The sequence below is a fragment of the Apium graveolens genome, chromosome 7 (assembly GCF_009905375.1).
Source record: "Apium graveolens cultivar Ventura chromosome 7, ASM990537v1, whole genome shotgun sequence".
In the NCBI taxonomy this organism is placed as follows: Eukaryota; Viridiplantae; Streptophyta; class Magnoliopsida; order Apiales; family Apiaceae; genus Apium; species Apium graveolens.
In genome coordinates, this window is record NC_133653.1 from 7,775,657 (window position 1) to 7,793,077 (window position 17,421).

A 17,421-nucleotide genomic window follows, 5' to 3' on the forward strand; every position below is an offset into this window, starting at 1 on the left:
GTTTTATTTTAGATTTTAACTTCTTACGACATTTTAATATATTAGCTTTAATTTCTTATTTTGTAATTTTTTGATTTGAATTTATTTTTGGTTTATGTAAATTTTGGTTGTATTATTGAGTCGAAATGTTATTAGATTTAAATTTATCAATTGCTAACTATTATTAAAATTATTATAATATCTTACATTCTGAAAAATAATTTTGAATACACGAGTTTTGTATAATTATAGGTGTGTTTGTTGTTGTGTAAGCTAATGTCTTTTCTTCTGATGACAATGTTAATCAAAGCGTATCAGACTCCTATGTATAGGATATAATTAGTTTATATTTTTAATATGAATTTTACAACACATATAATTATCATATCATTAGTTTCTATTTTCAAGACTAACTATTTACCACAAATAATGGTGCAATTAATGTTATAATAAATATGATAACTAATATAACTTTTTTAATAATGTTAAAGTTTCTTAATACGGTTTTTCTAATGTGTGCCAAGAGCACACAATAAACACTAACTCCCATGAGTTTAGTGTATTTTAAATCATAAATATTGATGAACCCTGCATTTATAACAACTCAACCAATAAAAATATACCAAATTAAGGCCGTTTTTAATATACCTAATTTTTTAGAAAGTGGACAGTTATAACGAAAGTGAGGGATTATATGTTTGATGCCCTCAATCTTCGCTCCCTTTGTCTGCTCGGCTGGCGCCATTACATGTGTATGTATGTGTCTGTGAAATGAATGTATATAAATATCTGGCGAGAGTTAAATGAAAAAACCCTAAACCAAGAACTAACAACTACCCCCCAGTTTCAACATCTTGACCCTTTTCTTCCTCCTCCTCCTTTCTTCTTCTTCTTCTTCTTCTTCTTCAAAGTATTAATAATTTAAAAAATATATAATAATAATTATTATTAACAATAGCTTTGATTCGTATATAATGTAGGCTGCGCTTGTTTATTTGGTCCTTGCTCATTCTCAAGCTTGCTGCGATTCCTTTCTTGCAACCCAATTCCAATGTGAGTTATAAACTTGTCCCTTTTTACACTTACAAGTGTGTTATGTTTATGTTGCTTCTAACTTTACATCTTTTTCCTATTATTTATTTATTTATTTATTTATTTATTTATTTATTTATTTATATCCTTTGATTCTTTACTTCACCCTAGCTCACTTTACTTGCCTTTACTCTCTTTTTTATATAATAAAAAAGAGAGTATTTGTTTTCTTTATTATTGTATTTTCTTTATTATTGTATTTGTTTGTTTATATAGTACCCATTTGCTTGTGGTGGAGTGGAGCAAACTAAGCTACCTTACTTTATTAAGTCAAATGAGGATCCGATAACTGTCAGAATCAGATGTTCTGCACAACAACATATAATCAACATTGCACAACATTTGCTTCATGTGAATTTGCAGCTTGCAGCTAAATGGGGAAGATGCAGATTCATTTTGTGATTCTCTTTTTATTTTTTGCATTTCCAATTATCGCAAAGGCAGAGATATACATAGTAACTGTTGAAGGGGACCCTGTAATAAGTTACAGAGGTGGCATTGATGGTTTTTCAGCCACTGCCGTGGAATCGGATGAGGAGCTTGATGTCACCAGGTATATTACCTACATATGCTCACTCAGAAGCTAATAAATCTAAATGCTATTCAACATCTACTGTCCTATGTCCTGTTTACATACTGCCATTTTAAATAGACGGTTAAAAAGAATTGGGAAAAAGTAAAATGGGAGAATTTAGAGACATTGATCTGTAATGCTGAACTGAAATAGCTGATCCAGTGCTCTGCTCATATAATCAAGTTTCCGCATCCAACACATTTACATTTAACTTCATGTATGTATTTTGAATTGGACATTTTATTGGATAAGACACACAGTCATGCTTTTATGTGGATCGCCTATTGGATTTCTTGCTCTATCACATATACAAATCACTTAAAATTAACCTATAAGATACGTCACTTAGATTAAGTCTTGATAATTACTGCATAACATTGAGATTACTCTGTTTATTGCTAATTAGTTTCAAGTTGGTGGTTGTGAAATGCAACTGCACAAGTCTATAAGAAAAACCTAATATGTTTGTCGTGTTAACATTACATTGTCTGGCCAACAAGATAATCTGCCGGCTGTCTGTTTTACTTTTACTGTTAACAAATTTATTAGATGATTAGTCCTTATGTTACAGTAGTTCGTGATTTTTGAAACAAGTTTATAAAATACTTCGTAGGAAACGTCATGTCCACATCCAGTGAGAATGTCAGGAAGATGTAGACATGTCTTTATTCATCTTTACCCTTATTTTTGAATTTTTTACTTTCAGTGACTTAGTTACTTCCTATCGGCACTACCTTGAGCAGAAACATGACATGCTTTTAAAAACACTGTTTGACCATGGGACATACAAGAAGCTCTACAGTTATCAACATCTAATCAATGGGTTTTCGGTCCATACTTCTCCTGAACAGGTGACAGCCTGGTACTTCTTAATTATTATTTCTTAGAAGAATTACTAGTTTACTACCTCATTTCCTAAATAAGAATAGGTTTTGACTTTCTGCAGTCTGCGCATACATTAAGATGTAAAAGAAAATACTTAAACATAATTGTTTTTTAATGATTCCGTTTTTTTGAAAATGCAGATTGTATTTTTGTATGTAAAAAACTTTTAAGTTAATATGAAATTATAATTAAATAATTTTTATGCACCTTAATTTTGTAAACTATCTGCAAAAAGCCAAGCATGACTCTCTCTCTCTCTCTCTCTCTCTCTCTCTATACACACACACACACACATACACACACATATATACACACACATAAGAAAGGAGTAATAAATAGTTGCAAAAAATTGCCTAACGGATCATTTTCACTCCTGCATTAGTAGGCAGAAGCTCTTAAACAAGCCCCAGGTGTGAAGTCTGTTCACCGTGATTGGAAGGTCAGGAGACTAACCACACACACTCCTCAATTCTTGGGGCTCCCAACTGGAGTATGGCCTACTGGGGGTGGCTTTGATAGGGCAGGAGAGGACATTGTGATAGGATTTGTGGATTCTGGAATCTTCCCCCGCCATCCAAGCTTTGGTAGCCACAATACCTTTGGCCCCCTTCCAAAGTACAGAGGAAAATGTGAAGTTGATCCAGATACAAAGAGGGAGTTCTGTAATGGGAAGATTATTGGAGCCCAACATTTTGCTGAAGCTGCAATAGCAGCTGGTGTATTTAATCCTGCGATTGATTTTGCTTCTCCACTAGATGGAGACGGGCATGGAAGGTTAGTGATTATACCAGTAGATAGATTAAGTAATTATAAAGAATGCCCTCTATATATAGTCAATTCTCTTGACTGCTGTAAGCCTTTGGAGAAATATATTTGGTTTTGTCCACCGACCGTCTTTTAACATGCGACTTAATGCATACAAGTCACACTGCCGCTATTGCTGCTGGAAATAATGGGATTCCTGTGAATATGCATGGCTATGAAGTTGGTAAAGCAAGTGGGATGGCTCCTCGTGCAAGGTTAGCTTTAAACACCTTTCCTTATTAGTACATGCTATCTTTCTTAATGTTTAGCATGCGAACAATTAAGAGCAACGGATGGTGTTTTTGTATCTGCAGAATTGCTGTGTACAAGGCACTATACAGACTTTTCGGGGGGTTTGTCTCAGACATAGTAGCTGCCGTTGAGCAGGTATATGCTACCCTGCCGTTGGATATATATGTGATGCTTAAGTTTGAGTCTATGCAAGTTTAACTCGTAAATAGTAAATCACTTTTTTACGCCTTATTCATTTAACAAGTTGTGAAAATTGTTTCTATGGAAGTATTCTACCCGTCTTATTTTTTTCTTCAAGCTATCATCTTAAACCAGTCAACTGCGTAAGTCAGACTCTCTGTTCTTATTTTTCCTCTATTTATCAATTTGCTTGTGGTTATAGAGATAAGAACAACTTGCTATGATATTTCATCTGACGTTTCCTTTTCTTTTTGGTTCCAACAGCCAGTCAGTCAGTCGGTCACCATTATGGTGGTGTTGATAATTTTATGTCTTATTTTCTAACCACATGTACTTCTCTATATATGCTGAGATTTTGAAATTTTAAACTGTTCTGGTGTGAAATGCCAGATCTGTCATGATTTCGCTATGTTAATAAGCTGTATTAACCGCATTTGCACGCGACAAAAGTTAATTTTCTACATATATTCAAAGGATGCTTAAATTACTTCCGGTTCTTTTCTATTAGTTCTGCTAACGGTTATATTTTGTATTAAGTGCAGGATTTGCATATGTAGCACAAATATAAGTTAACTGGTTACCAAGTTATTGTTCTTCCACACATGGACATCTGCAAGTAAAATATCGCAGAAAAAATGTACTACAAGTTGTACTTGCGGGGGTTTAAAATTTGTCATTAAGCATAGAAGAGAGGTGCGAAAGAACTTTGCTGTTTAAAAAGAAGAAATTTATGAGTCCAAGTGATTCACCGTATATTCAAAAGTACCATTCAGTTCCCATACAGAACTTGTTAGACTTGCACTTATAGTGAAGACATTGGAAAAAGAGAGGATAAATTAGACTTTTCCTTCCATTTTTGTTAATTACACGATTCTATGATAGTGAATTGCATATCATAGTCGTTGCTTATTTACCTTATGACATTAATTTATTCCAGTGATTAATAGGTAGTTTACATAATTGCTGCTAATCAGTTTATCTTTTGATAGGCTGTTCATGATGGTGTAGACATTCTTAATCTCTCTGTGGGCCCAAATGGTCCTCCAGCTACCACAAAGACCACATTTATAAACCCTTTTGATGCTGTACTTCTTTCAGCTGTGAAAGCTGGAGTTTTTGTTGCACAGGCAGCTGGCAATGGGGGCCCTTTTCCTAAAACAGTTTTGTCTTACAGTCCATGGATAGCATCTGTAGCTGCTGCAGTGGATGATCGTACATATAAGAATCATTTGACCTTAGGAAATAAGAAAATACTTCCTGGAATAGGCTTGTCGCGTAAGTTCAATGCATATATATTAAACTTATCTAATTTGGTAAAGCATATATATATACTTGATGAGATCTGCAGAACAATGTGTTTTTAGTGCATACTGACATAGTTATAGTTATGGATTAATGACCCTTTGAGCCTCAAGGTTTGCACCAATATACCCATCTGCCCATGTGTTACAAAAGCGTTCCTTTTTGCCCCTGAAATACTGAAAACGTATCTTTTAAACCTTGGACTGCCCGGTTTACACCGGCTTTTTTCCTTGGTCCTTCGGTTTTTTTCCCGGTCCAAGTTTAAAAGGTACGTTTTCAGTACTTCAAGGGCAAAAAGAAACGCTTTTGTAACACATGGGCATATGGGTATATTGGTGCAAACCTTGAGGCTCAAAAGGTCATTAAGCCTATACTTATACATGATATTCAGGTGTAGATGTTTAGTTTACATTAAGAGGAGGAAATGTTACAAACATCAAAGAAATATCATTTAAGCATTTCAATCAGAAAGAGCATCAGTGTGACCATGTGATAGGAACTAAATGTTCTTGTATAAATTCCTTTCGCGTTTCTAAATTTTGAATTCCTCTGGATTGCTGTTCACAAATTTTGGTTATCTTTAAAAAGGAGCAGTATCTAACCACCATAACTATTATTCTCTAATCGACACAACACATTACCTTGTTTTTTAAAATATTTAAGGATAGTATCTACTTTAAATAATACATTTAAGGAAGAGAACAAGTTGTCAAATAATTAACTTCCTTACCTTTATTTGTTGAAATAGTATGTGGCAAAGGCATCAAGTTGGTAGTCCTGATTAATATACATTTGAAGATAGACACACTAGCGGTATACTCCTTTACCTCAACTCATTGTGGAAATATCTAGCTTGCAAGATGCTTCTGTTTTTTGTGTTTATATTGTGACAAATTTAATCGACAAGTTCTGGGCTAACTCATTCTGATATTTGTTTAAAGAGTGCTTCACATGTGACGGTGCTGTAACATGTGTTACTTTTTTCTGCTCTGTTTAATTTTTCACTTTTCCAAATCCTTACCAGATTCTGTTATGCAAGTTTTATCTAACAAGCTACCAACTTTTTTATGCTGAACATGTCTCGTGTCTTCATGCAGCTGCTACTCATGCTGATAGAACATTCACCTTGGTTGCTGCAAATGATGTCCTCTTGGATTCTTCAGCATTCAAGTACAGCCCTTCAGATTGCCAGAAGCCGGAGGTGTTAAATAAGAACTTGGTGGAGGGAAACATTCTTCTTTGTGGTTATTCCTTCAACTTTGTTGTTGGTACTGCATCAATTAAAAAAGTCTCGGAAACCGCCAAGAGTCTTGGTGCAATTGGATTTGTTCTTGCCGTGGAAAATTCTTCACCTGGAACGAAATATGATCCAGTTCCTGTTGGTCTTCCGGGAATACTCATCGCAGATGTTAGCAAGTCAATGGTAAATACTGTGATCCTTTTTCTTTCTTGGTTCTATCATACTTAAAGCTGTATTCTGTCAAGGGTGAGACCTGGTGGGTCATTTTGTGTGTGTGTGTGTGTGTCTGTTCAGGCAGGACTGGCTGTATGAGTATTAAACCTGATATAACGAAAAATTGTTTTGCTTTTCATGCTTCATTCCTGGCATATCCAGCTATTTTAATTTTACGTTTTATATTATAATTTATAAGTTGTGAAATGCCAACAATGCAATCGAATTAATTCTAATTTTATGAGTGGTCCTTGATACATGATTATATATCTGATACTATGTAATAATTTTCTACCCCATACACAGGTTTCCCCACACTTTATTTCTTTTTTTTTTGCTTTGGAATATTTAGGAGCTTATAAACTACTATAATATCTCTACATCGAGAGATTGGACTGGACGCGTACGGAGTTTTAAAGCAGTAGGAAGCATAGGAGATGGTATGAGGCCCATACTCCACAAATCAGCACCACAAGTAGCATTGTTCTCAGGTCGTGGACCCAATATTAAAGATTATAGCTTTGAGGAAGCAGATCTTCTCAAACCAGATATTCTAGCTCCTGGTTCTTTAATTTGGGCTGCTTGGTCACCCAATGGCACAGATGAAGCGAATTATATGGGTAAGTAATTATTCTTGATTAGTTCGTCTTTTTTCAGTTTGAAATTTATCTTTGTGATGGGTCTTTATTCTTAATCTTGCTTAAGCTGGAAAGTTAAAATATCGAAGTTTTAACCTTGGGGGGGGGGAGAAATTCTTCTCTAGCTAGTTCCACCCATTAGATGTGCATTTAGAACATATTACTCTACGTCTTTATAATCTATTTCTCCATGTCTTGGTTACAAATTGAGATGTGGAATTGAAGCTATACAAAGATACCACCATAAGATAAGATTGTATATGAATATTGGAGTTAAGCAGGTAACATCATGCATGATGAAGCCAACTCAAAGAACCGTTTTCCTTGGAGCAGGTGCAGGATTTGCCATGATATCTGGGACTAGCATGGCTGCACCACATATAGCAGGAATTGCTGCTCTGGTAAAGCAGAAACACTTTCACTGGAGTCCTGCTGCCATCAAATCAGCATTGATGACGACATCAACTACACTTGACAGGGCAGGGAGGCCTCTTCAAGCCCAACAATATTCTGGATCTGAGACTGTGTCGCTTGTCCCAGCTACACCTTTTGATTATGGAAGTGGCCATGTAAATCCTAGAGCTGCTTTAGATCCTGGGCTCATATTTGATGCTGGTAATTTTTGATTTTTTTAATTTCCTCTTTTTGCATCTATATGATTAGCCTACCTGCTTATCGTTAAATGCAAATCCTAAATGGGAGTTTGACTGCTGACTAACGTGGGTAAACCAATGATTATGGATCGATTTGATCACTTCATTTATTAATTCTGATCTAAGTGTAGTTTAGATTAGTTGGTTGCGGACATGATTGCTACACATTAATACTTCCGAGCTATATGAAAAAATAGTTTTACTTTTGTTCCAGGCTTAATTTTACATGATTATTCAAGCCTACCAGGATGTCCATGCTAAACAAATGGTGTTCTATGTTTTCTTAAGCAATTAACTCTCTTTAATCTCATGTTCTAGAAGGTAGCATATCCTGTGCATTAATACTTGCAATATGCTAGTCCATTTAAAATTTGGCTCAAGGTGGAAATATAATATATATATATATATATATATTTGTCACCTTATAATATATTTTTCTTATGCCCGTGTTTTATTACAAATATTGCATTGTAAAGCCTGGAGTGTTTAAGGAAAAAACCAGTTTGAAGCCAATTTTCATCACAAGGTAGCTTCAACTTAATACGTATTTGGGTGTTTGCTTAAGTATCTTGACGAATATGGTGTAAAGTTTGTGGGGGTATTTGATGTTAATGTACCGGAGGTTGAGAGAATTTTCTAGAAGGTTCCTCTTAAGGTGTGTACGTACGTTTAGCTAGTTTCATAAGGAATGTTACATTTTCCAAAGAGGAGTCTGATCAAGTCGGTACTCCTAATTTTTAAAGCAAGTCACTCAAGGTAACTTTCCCTGTCTCCCATAATTTAGTTATGATTTTTTATAGAATAAGTTGTGTTACGCAAGGCCTTTTGTCAGCACAAGTCTTCATATCAATGTTTTACACTCTTAGATCGGTTTCACCCAAGAATATCTGTTTTAGGCTTGATGACCAGCTGATGGGCCCATCGTTTATATAGGATTATGTTGATTCATATGTAGGGTGATCAACAGTCTGTTCAGTTCAAAACCGAATTAAACGAGGGATAAATGAATACTGAGATGTTAGATTTATGAATAAACCAAAATATGATTATAAACTAAACTGGCCGAAAAATTCAGTTAGTTCGGTTTTTGAAATGAACTGAAATATTGCACTAAATCAACAGAACATGTAATTATACTAATTACGTAAAATTTAGTCTGCACTCTAAGTTGTTATAGCAAACAAGCAGGTAAAGCTTTAAAGGAAGTACCGATAATAACGTTTCAGACAACACAAATGCATATAAACACAAATTAGGATACTATAAATATAACCTAAAAACTCAATAGAATTCGTAACATAACCAAATAGACAATGATATAATTTTAATAAAGCACAAATTACCAAAAAAAAGAAAAAAGACCTCCGATAATAAACCTCTCATTTTAAAGGAGAAGCGAAGATGGAATGATTAGAAGATGATAGAAGTTGAAAAAGGATAGATAAAAAACTTGCGAAGAAAAGGAACATATGGCAGCATCATACCACTGAAGGTAGGGGTGGCAATTATTGACCTGACCTTGAAATCTACCTCAAAAATCCAATTTCGGGTTAGAGTTTTTCAGGTTCTTGTCAATTTTATGTTGACTATATAGTGACCTGAAAAAATCGGGTTGAATATATGGCCTTGTTGAACCCGACCAAATACCTGAATTTTCCACCCTTATCTGAAGGAGAGACTGGAGGAGGACTCAAGTGCGGAGACTGTTGAGTGGGTGAATAAAAGTGAGAGTAATGTCCTGATCATTGGCTGGGTCAAGTCAAAAGAATAATTAATAATAAAAAAAACGTATCAAATATTTATATTGATGGTCCATATAACCCAAGTTATTAAAACCCAATACAGTCATGAGATGATTACTGAGAGTAAGGCACCCCAGTCATGAGATGACCGGTGGCACTAGTCATGAGCAATCATGACTAACATGCATAAAATGACAACACAAGACACCCATAAGGTGAACTGTCATTTTCTGCCAAAAAAGTGTCCTCGGCACCCGATCCGCCAAAATGGCCCTGACACATGTCTACCACGAAAGCCACCGGAACACATAAGGCATCCAGGATGTCCAGGCATCTAGGCCATGGATCAATATACTAGATTAGGTACCAAACCCGAAAACCTAACCATTAGCCTATAAATAACTCGAAGAAATTACCGACTTAGATTTTAAAAAACTGAACCAAAATGGTTTTTTTTTTCAGTTCAAACCTAACTGAATATATTTCAGCTCAAACCAAACTGATCTGATTCGGTCAGTTTAATTTTGCTCAACCCTATTCATATCCAGATAGTTACGAAGCGATTCCACTGGACATGGTATCATCGCCAAGGCCCATGCCTGGAAGTGACTGGGACCAATCAGCCCAATGGGCTTCATTCTATTTGGTTAGTCCCTACTCCTAAGTTAGCTAGGTTGAATATTTGTATCCATGTCTTTACTGAACCTCTCTCTTCTTACGAGTGGATGGATTTGGTGTGTCCGGCTTGGTTTGGTTAGTACGGAATCCAAGAGGGCAACAGATGTCAATATTTCGATGTCTCAAAGTGACCCAGTGTGTTAACAAGTCAAACATCATTTGAAGTTTGAACACTAGACTTCTCTTATGCCCTCAGTCGAAAGTAGATTTTACAGTTCAATCAACTTATGTAGAAATTGTGCATAAACATATGAGCCACTAGATTTTGTTTTGCATGTCTATGTCTCATAGAGAGCATATATGATGAGACATTGTTTGATATAACTGCCAGTGCATTGGTCTCAAAGGCTGACTCTGTTAAAATTTTCCAATATATTATTAAAAATATTTGAGTTATAACTTTGCAGTACTTGCATATCTTACGGCTTGATTATATATTGGGGGTTGCGGATTCTAAGGATCTGTGAAATTGTCAATGTTGGATAATTTTAATACTGTTTTGCAGGTTATCAAGATTATCTAGGCTTCTTATGCACTACACCTGGAATTGATTCTCATGAGATACAAAACTACACAAGCTCGCAATGCAATTACACGCTTGGCCATCCATCTAATCTTAATTCTCCCTCTATCACAATTTCCCATCTTGTTGGAACTCGTACTGTTACACGTACTGTAACAAATGTTGCGGAGGAAGAAACTTATGTAATAACAGCTAGAATGGAGCCAGCCGTGGCTATTGATACTAACCCTTCAGCTATGACTCTCAGACCTGGTGCGTCAAGGAAATTCTCGGTCACTCTCACAGTAAGATCGTTGACCGGCAGCTACAGCTTTGGAGAGGTGTTGTTAAAAGGAAGCAGGGGGCACAAGGTCAGGATCCCTGTAGTAGCTATGGGTTATGACCGGTAGTTTTGGGGGTGAGGATCTCACGTATTATGGATGGCTGTGATATTCTTTTCAATATGTGGCAATAAGGTATGTTATAATAAAATGTTAAATAATGGAAAAGATGATATATCAGTGTAAAAATTAGAAGGGGGGGGGACCTGTAGTTTAATCCTATTAATTAAATTTTGATAAGTGGTTTTGTTATATGGTAGTCTGCATTGTATTTTCCCCATTACAAAACTGGATTCCATTGTAGCTAGGTACTGGGTTATGTTATCTGTGAGCAGTAGTTGACTGCTGGTTTGGTTATATTGTATTTGTATGAGCAACAGCTGCTATTGTATTCTTCAAACTTGTTCGTCGTATAAATAATAACAATGATTTGTTATAGTATTTGTCTAGTATCCGTCGTCAATATGATATTAGTAAGCTTGCTTGTAGCTTTGTATGTGGCCCTTATACTGGGTAAAAGACATTTGAGTTTGCTGGGAGCCCTGAATATAATTTGTAGAAACCAAAAAGAAGTTTGAAAACAGAAGACGATACCTTTTATCTTTCCGCGGCAGCAGGAGAAGGTTATAATTTGTTTCTTGGTTGCGGAATACCAGTTGAGTTCACACCAATTAGTCCAATCTGTAATTATCAGTGTCTTTGTCTAAAGCAGAATAGCATAACCAGTTGCAAAGGGCTTTTAAAGAAAAGCTGGAAAGGAAAAGATGTGATAGAAAGAGAACTTACAAGAGAAGCTTGGAATTGGAATGGAATATATGTACTCCATAGTTTGTGGGAACTGACAATGTGAAGCCAAGGAGAAACATTGCTGCTTCTTTGCTCATAAAATAGAGAAATAAAGTAGGCAAAGATTATTATTTATCGTTTGTTAGATATTGTGTTCAAAACTTTAAAGTTAAAGCTTAGCATATTTGGGCGGCAATCCTCCCCCTCTTTTGTCCTTTGGTTCCGATCTGTCTTGAGAATCATTTAGGCTGACTATACTCCTGCTTCTTAAGGGAACTTTAGTAGTTGAAAATTTGTCATTCAATCAACCGTATCTAATATATACCGTGTACGGAGGGTATACGTACAAGTCTTACCCTCATTTTAAAGAATGAAGAGGTTGTTTTATCAAAATATCTTGGCTTATGCACATATATGTGTATTCTAGGTATAAAATGATATATAATGATATAAGTAAAAGTAAGCAAGATAATACCTTATTTCTTAAAATACGTAGGTAGCTATCTCTTATAGATTTGGCGTAGTTGCGGAGTCTTGAAGGTTTGTCCACCAGATCCTCTCCCCATTTTAGGGGGGGTAATTATATGAAAGATTGGAATTATTACAACAGATTAGGCTACCAATACATTTAACTTTATATAACAAAATAACTAAGTAAACTTACAAAATACGCGTATAAAATATGATGTATCTTTGATATTTTGACGCATATCAAATATTGATATTTTTTCTATTTACGAAAAAAAAGGGAAAACGAAGAGAAATATGCAGTTGGCCGCATTACACAAAATTATACATCTCTCTCTCTCCCTCGACTTGCACCTCTCTGTCTCTTTCACTCCACTCTTAAGTCTCGAAAATAGCACCAACATCATTTCTCTCTTCTTCACCGTGCTGCACTCCCACCAATCTCATCTAATGGTACATCTCTCTCTCTCTCTCTCTCTCTCTCTCTCTCTCTCTCTCTCTCTCAATTTATTAGTCAATGAAATCCCATAGACTGTGTTCATGTTATTAAGTTTTCTGGCTCACCAACACTTTCCAATACAAGTTTTATGGTTATATATTTTATATGATGATTGCCCATATACATGTATGCTATGTTGTGCTATTAACATATGATCACCGATATGCACGTGGGTGTCCATATGTATTGAATCATATTTTTATTTCTTGGGAACTTTCCATGAGTGACGAGTCTCTAACTGCACGCAAGGAATGGAAGAAAGTCAAAAGGTGAATATTATGGAACATTTGCAATTAATCTGGGAAAATGCTTTTGTACATGATGACATGTAGCGGATTTTAATTGGAATAAGGCCCCTGTATTCACATAAATAGACCCAATTTTAAAACATGGCACATCAATTATCACGTCATCATTTTGTACAAATTTTTTATACACAATTCTGTACATCTAGCACTAGTCATTAATCTCATTAATATCTGGTGCAGGAGTAAATTTTAGTTTTAGTTAAAATGCAGTCAAATTTATGGTTTTAATAAGATATCAAACACAATCGAGTTTAATTACTCCCTCCTGCCCATTGTTGTGATGTTTGATTTTTCAGGAAGTAAAATTGTCCAAATTTTGTCTCGACTCTATCTATATGTAATTTTGAAAAACTAAAACTATTTTTTGAAACAGATTAGATGTAATTTGAAATAATATAGTTAATTTTTTTTAAAAGAATTTCAATATAATGTAAATATATGAAAATTCCAGTCAAAACTGGAAGTAATTAGCCACGGAGTGAGTATATTTGGAGAAATTTGTGCACAACCGTACATGAGATTATAGTATTTGTTTTCTATCATTTATGGGTTAGCGGCAATTAAAGTAACAGGGTGCCTTACTTGGAGTAGTATTTAGTGACAAATGGGCAGTGAGTATGTATGGTAAGTGTTGTATTGACGTGCTCAGTTTTTATCCAACCTTCATCTGATATTGATACCCCCTTCCTCTGATATCATCGATGCAACAACCAACCAGCAGGCTTAATTAGCTACTTACTGTCGTTGCATGCATTTAAACAACATATACATAAAGTCAAGTTCCATCATATCATGCGATTTAATATTATGTTACTTAAACATAAAACATGACAGATATCTGTATTCATTAATTATGCATCTTCTGGTTCTGGATCATATCATTCAATTCATCCTACATTGCCACTAGCTACTACAGTACACACCAGAGTCTTATCAGCACCGTCCAGTCCTCTTAAATCCCCTGTCAAAATGCTAACTAGTAACCACTCCTATTGGAGTTAAAATTGATCTCATTTGCCCAACATTCTTTCCCTTTATATATTATTTCACTGTTATAAATATTTTTGGGTAATTTTTGGTTGGTAATACAATAAAACAGAAATTCAACTGCAGATACAAAGCTAGTTAAGTTAATTTCCAGCATTACATACTATATATACTTTGCAGGAAACGGAAGAGCCCAAGGAAGCTGTACTATCAGTGCCTTTATCGCTAGATGATGAAGATGTTTCAAATATTAAGGATTACAGAGCTCCAAATCTTGTTAAGCGCATTCTCAGTCTCTTCACCAATATCCGTCCGGGTTCTGATCTCACCCGTTTACAGGCCAGTCCCTAGCCTGCATACTACATACATGCATAGAATCATATTCAGTTAACTTTAATTTGTGATGAATGTTTAATTAAATCCAGCTTCCGCCACTCTTCAATATTCCAAAGTCACAGCTGCAGTGTTATGGAGAATTAGTGTACAGCAACAACAATGATTTGTTGAGAAAGTGTGCCACTGGCGTTGGCGAAATTAATAGTGCATCAGAAAGGTTTCTTTGTGTTGTAGCGTGGAGCATCTCTGCTGTCCGCCCTCTCGCTTTTGGTGTCACTCCCTTTAATCCCATCCTTGGTGAGACTCATCATGTCTCCAACGCCAATCTCAATGTCCTCTTAGAACAGGTCTGCTTTTTTTTTATCCTTCTTTCTAGTTACTGCATTGTGTGTCTACTTGCATGTTGATAGCTTATTGTCATTCTCGTAAATATATATTTAGGCTTGTTATATGTTTTAGCTGGTTGGTTTTATGTAATGCCACACAGTTAATGGAGATGATACTTGTTTGATTATTGGTTTGTAGGTTTCTCATCATCCGCCTGTGTCAGCTCTTCATGCAACGGACCAAACACAAAATATTGAAACTATATGGTGTCACTATGTCATTCCTACATTTCATGGTATGAATTTCATTTGGTGCTCCACTATAATTGTGATAATTACAGTATTAATATTATAAGCTACCGTTTATAGATCAAAATACAGATTTGATTATAATACAAAATGCCATTTATTAAGGTACTTACGTAGAAGGTAAGGTCCATGGAAGCAAAGTGCTAAAGCTCCTAAACAACAGCGAAACTTATGTAATGAACTCTCCCAATCTTGTGATGAGATTATTTCCTGTGCCGGGGGTTGAGTTCCTCGGCAATGTTACAATTCGGTGTCAAGAAACTGGTCTTGAAGCAGAGCTAAAGTACAAAGGCAGTGCATTTTTTGGTCGTCGATCAAGTACTCATAGGGCTATTGAAGGAAAAATCTATAGGTCATCATCAATGAAGACTCTATACGAAATTGCAGGCCACTGGGATAAGTAATTGTCATCAACTCCTTTTACATATTTGTATTTCTGTTTTAGCATCTGTAATGCTATTTCTATATATATAGGCATCTTCAAGATACAATATTGACTTGACCTTAAACTGAGAAAGCTTAAAGTAATCGAACAAATTTGAGTTACATTAATATATCAAGTCCATTTCTGAACTAAATATTATATATGCAGGACGGTCACAGCTAAAGATCCTATCAGTGGTAAGCTAAGAATTATATACAACGCAAAGGAAGCCATTGTTGGATTAAAGACACCTATAGTCAAGAATCCTAAGGTAAATTAATCATCTAATTCTCTCATTCTCTGATGCAGCATCGTTGAGTAAACCAGGGTTGCCAAAATTGTCAACTCAACAATAATATTAATATATTATTATCTCTTTCTTCAATTGTACTTTTGGCACGCTTCTTATCAAAATTCACTTCAACTTGCCAAACAAGGATAATTAAAAAATAGATATGAAGGAACATGTATTTAGTAGTTTAGTAGGATATATTGCATTGTTTCCGTTTATGGAGGGTGCCAAGAGGTGCCAAAAGTTGGCTGCTTTGATTGACACCCCTTAGCCCCCTTAGCCTCCAATGGATAGCCAATAAGAGTGTTATGTCATGTCATGTCACATGACATTTTTGTACTCCCTCCATCCCTAAAAACGTTTCCTCATTGTGTTGGACACGTTTGTCAATACACACTTTTGATTGTTAATATCTTTAATACCGTATTAGTATTAAATATAAAAAAATTATTATATTAAAGTACTCATAAATACGAATTCAACAAAATCACTCATGACTATGTTTGATCTTATAGATTAGACATAGATTAGTAGTTAATCGCTTACCACGAACAGTAGCGAAAGTCAAAATGGGAAAAACAATATGAGAAGGAAGATTTTTGGCACCCCTCTTATATGATAAAGGGCTAAAAACAATGTATCCGGCACAATTTAAATTGCACATCTAGACAAAAAAAAATTAATATATGTAAACAAGTTGTACATGCAGTAGATATGACTTTGATAAATTTCATGTGACCTAGATATTTCATGATAATAAAATGTGGTCCTATAAACTGATCAATCCACTAGCGATTCATGCATGTAGTGTAGTTGCATAGGAAAGAATGTAAGGTGAAAAAAGTATGTTGCAACATAAAATGCGATAGCGGTATGGTTGAACATAGAAACGGAGTTCAACTTATACCATACCGCAGTGCTCCAACATACGTCTGGTGTGAACCCCACTCAAACCACATGATATGTATATATTTTGTATAGGGACTGTGGGAAAGCGAATCAGCAGTGGTATGGGGTGAGGTAAACAAGGGAATAATGAGCAAGAACTGGGACAAGGCAAGAGAAGCAAAAAGTTTAGTAGAGGAAAATGAAAGAAAGCTTGTGAAACACAGAGACTCCTGTTGGGTGCCAAAGCATTTCACACTTTCCTACTCCAAGGAAGCTGGCTGGGACTGTTCGCCAATCCAGAGATGGGTCCCTCCCGCTCCAATTGTTGTACCTTCTTAATTTATTGTTGTACCTACCTACCTAAACTACACATTTGGTAATGGATATAGGTTCAATGTGTCAGTTTGTGCTATTACTACTCATTGTAGCTGCTACTTGAGCCAACAAGAAGAAGAAGAAGAAGAAAGCTAATGTCAGATCTTTAGTATCTACACATATTCAATGCATAGCAAACTTGAAGATGGTAGTAATCGACAACATACTCGTATTTACTACTATAGTGAGTGTCAATTATTAGACGATTAGGAGTTATCCATGATTTGCATATTATTGTATTCATATATTATTTTTGCGAACAAGATATATTTTAATACGTAATAATGGAAATGGCTTATCGAATCGAGTTCAAATCGAACACTCATAAAACTCGGATTGAATCAATAA

The 17,421-nt window shown here is 35.4% G+C and overlaps 2 protein-coding genes across 4 annotated transcripts; both read left to right on the top strand.

Moving 5' to 3' along the window:
• Nucleotides 1-712: 712 nt before the first annotated feature.
• Nucleotides 713-11,516, top strand: LOC141671118 (subtilisin-like protease SBT2.5). 3 transcript variants are annotated; one of them, XM_074477246.1, is made up of 12 exons: nucleotides 713-731; nucleotides 960-1,032; nucleotides 1,435-1,624; nucleotides 2,352-2,496; nucleotides 2,916-3,304; nucleotides 3,454-3,549; nucleotides 3,649-3,721; nucleotides 4,756-5,041; nucleotides 6,166-6,491; nucleotides 6,874-7,141; nucleotides 7,493-7,774; nucleotides 10,738-11,516. In XM_074477246.1, exons 3-12 carry the CDS (start codon nucleotides 1,446-1,448, stop codon nucleotides 11,142-11,144), a joined length of 2,451 nt encoding a protein of 816 aa, XP_074333347.1. In that variant the 5' UTR covers nucleotides 713-731; nucleotides 960-1,032; nucleotides 1,435-1,445; the 3' UTR covers nucleotides 11,145-11,516. The 3 variants fall into 3 exon arrangements, with proteins under 3 accessions (XP_074333347.1, XP_074333346.1, XP_074333345.1); XM_074477245.1 differs by lacking the exon at nucleotides 713-731 and having other exon boundaries at nucleotides 781-1,032; nucleotides 1,288-1,624; XM_074477244.1 differs by lacking the exon at nucleotides 713-731 and having other exon boundaries at nucleotides 781-1,032.
• A 1,076-nt stretch (nucleotides 11,517-12,592) lies between these two features.
• On the top strand, nucleotides 12,593-17,371 carry LOC141671251 (oxysterol-binding protein-related protein 4C-like). Its single transcript, XM_074477418.1, has 7 exons — nucleotides 12,593-12,782; nucleotides 14,304-14,462; nucleotides 14,549-14,806; nucleotides 14,985-15,081; nucleotides 15,200-15,494; nucleotides 15,687-15,789; nucleotides 16,792-17,371. The coding sequence occupies exons 1-7, from the start codon at nucleotides 12,627-12,629 to the stop codon at nucleotides 17,035-17,037; spliced, it is 1,314 nt and encodes a 437-aa protein (XP_074333519.1). The 5' UTR covers nucleotides 12,593-12,626; the 3' UTR covers nucleotides 17,038-17,371.
• The last annotated feature ends 50 nt before the right edge of the window (nucleotides 17,372-17,421 follow it).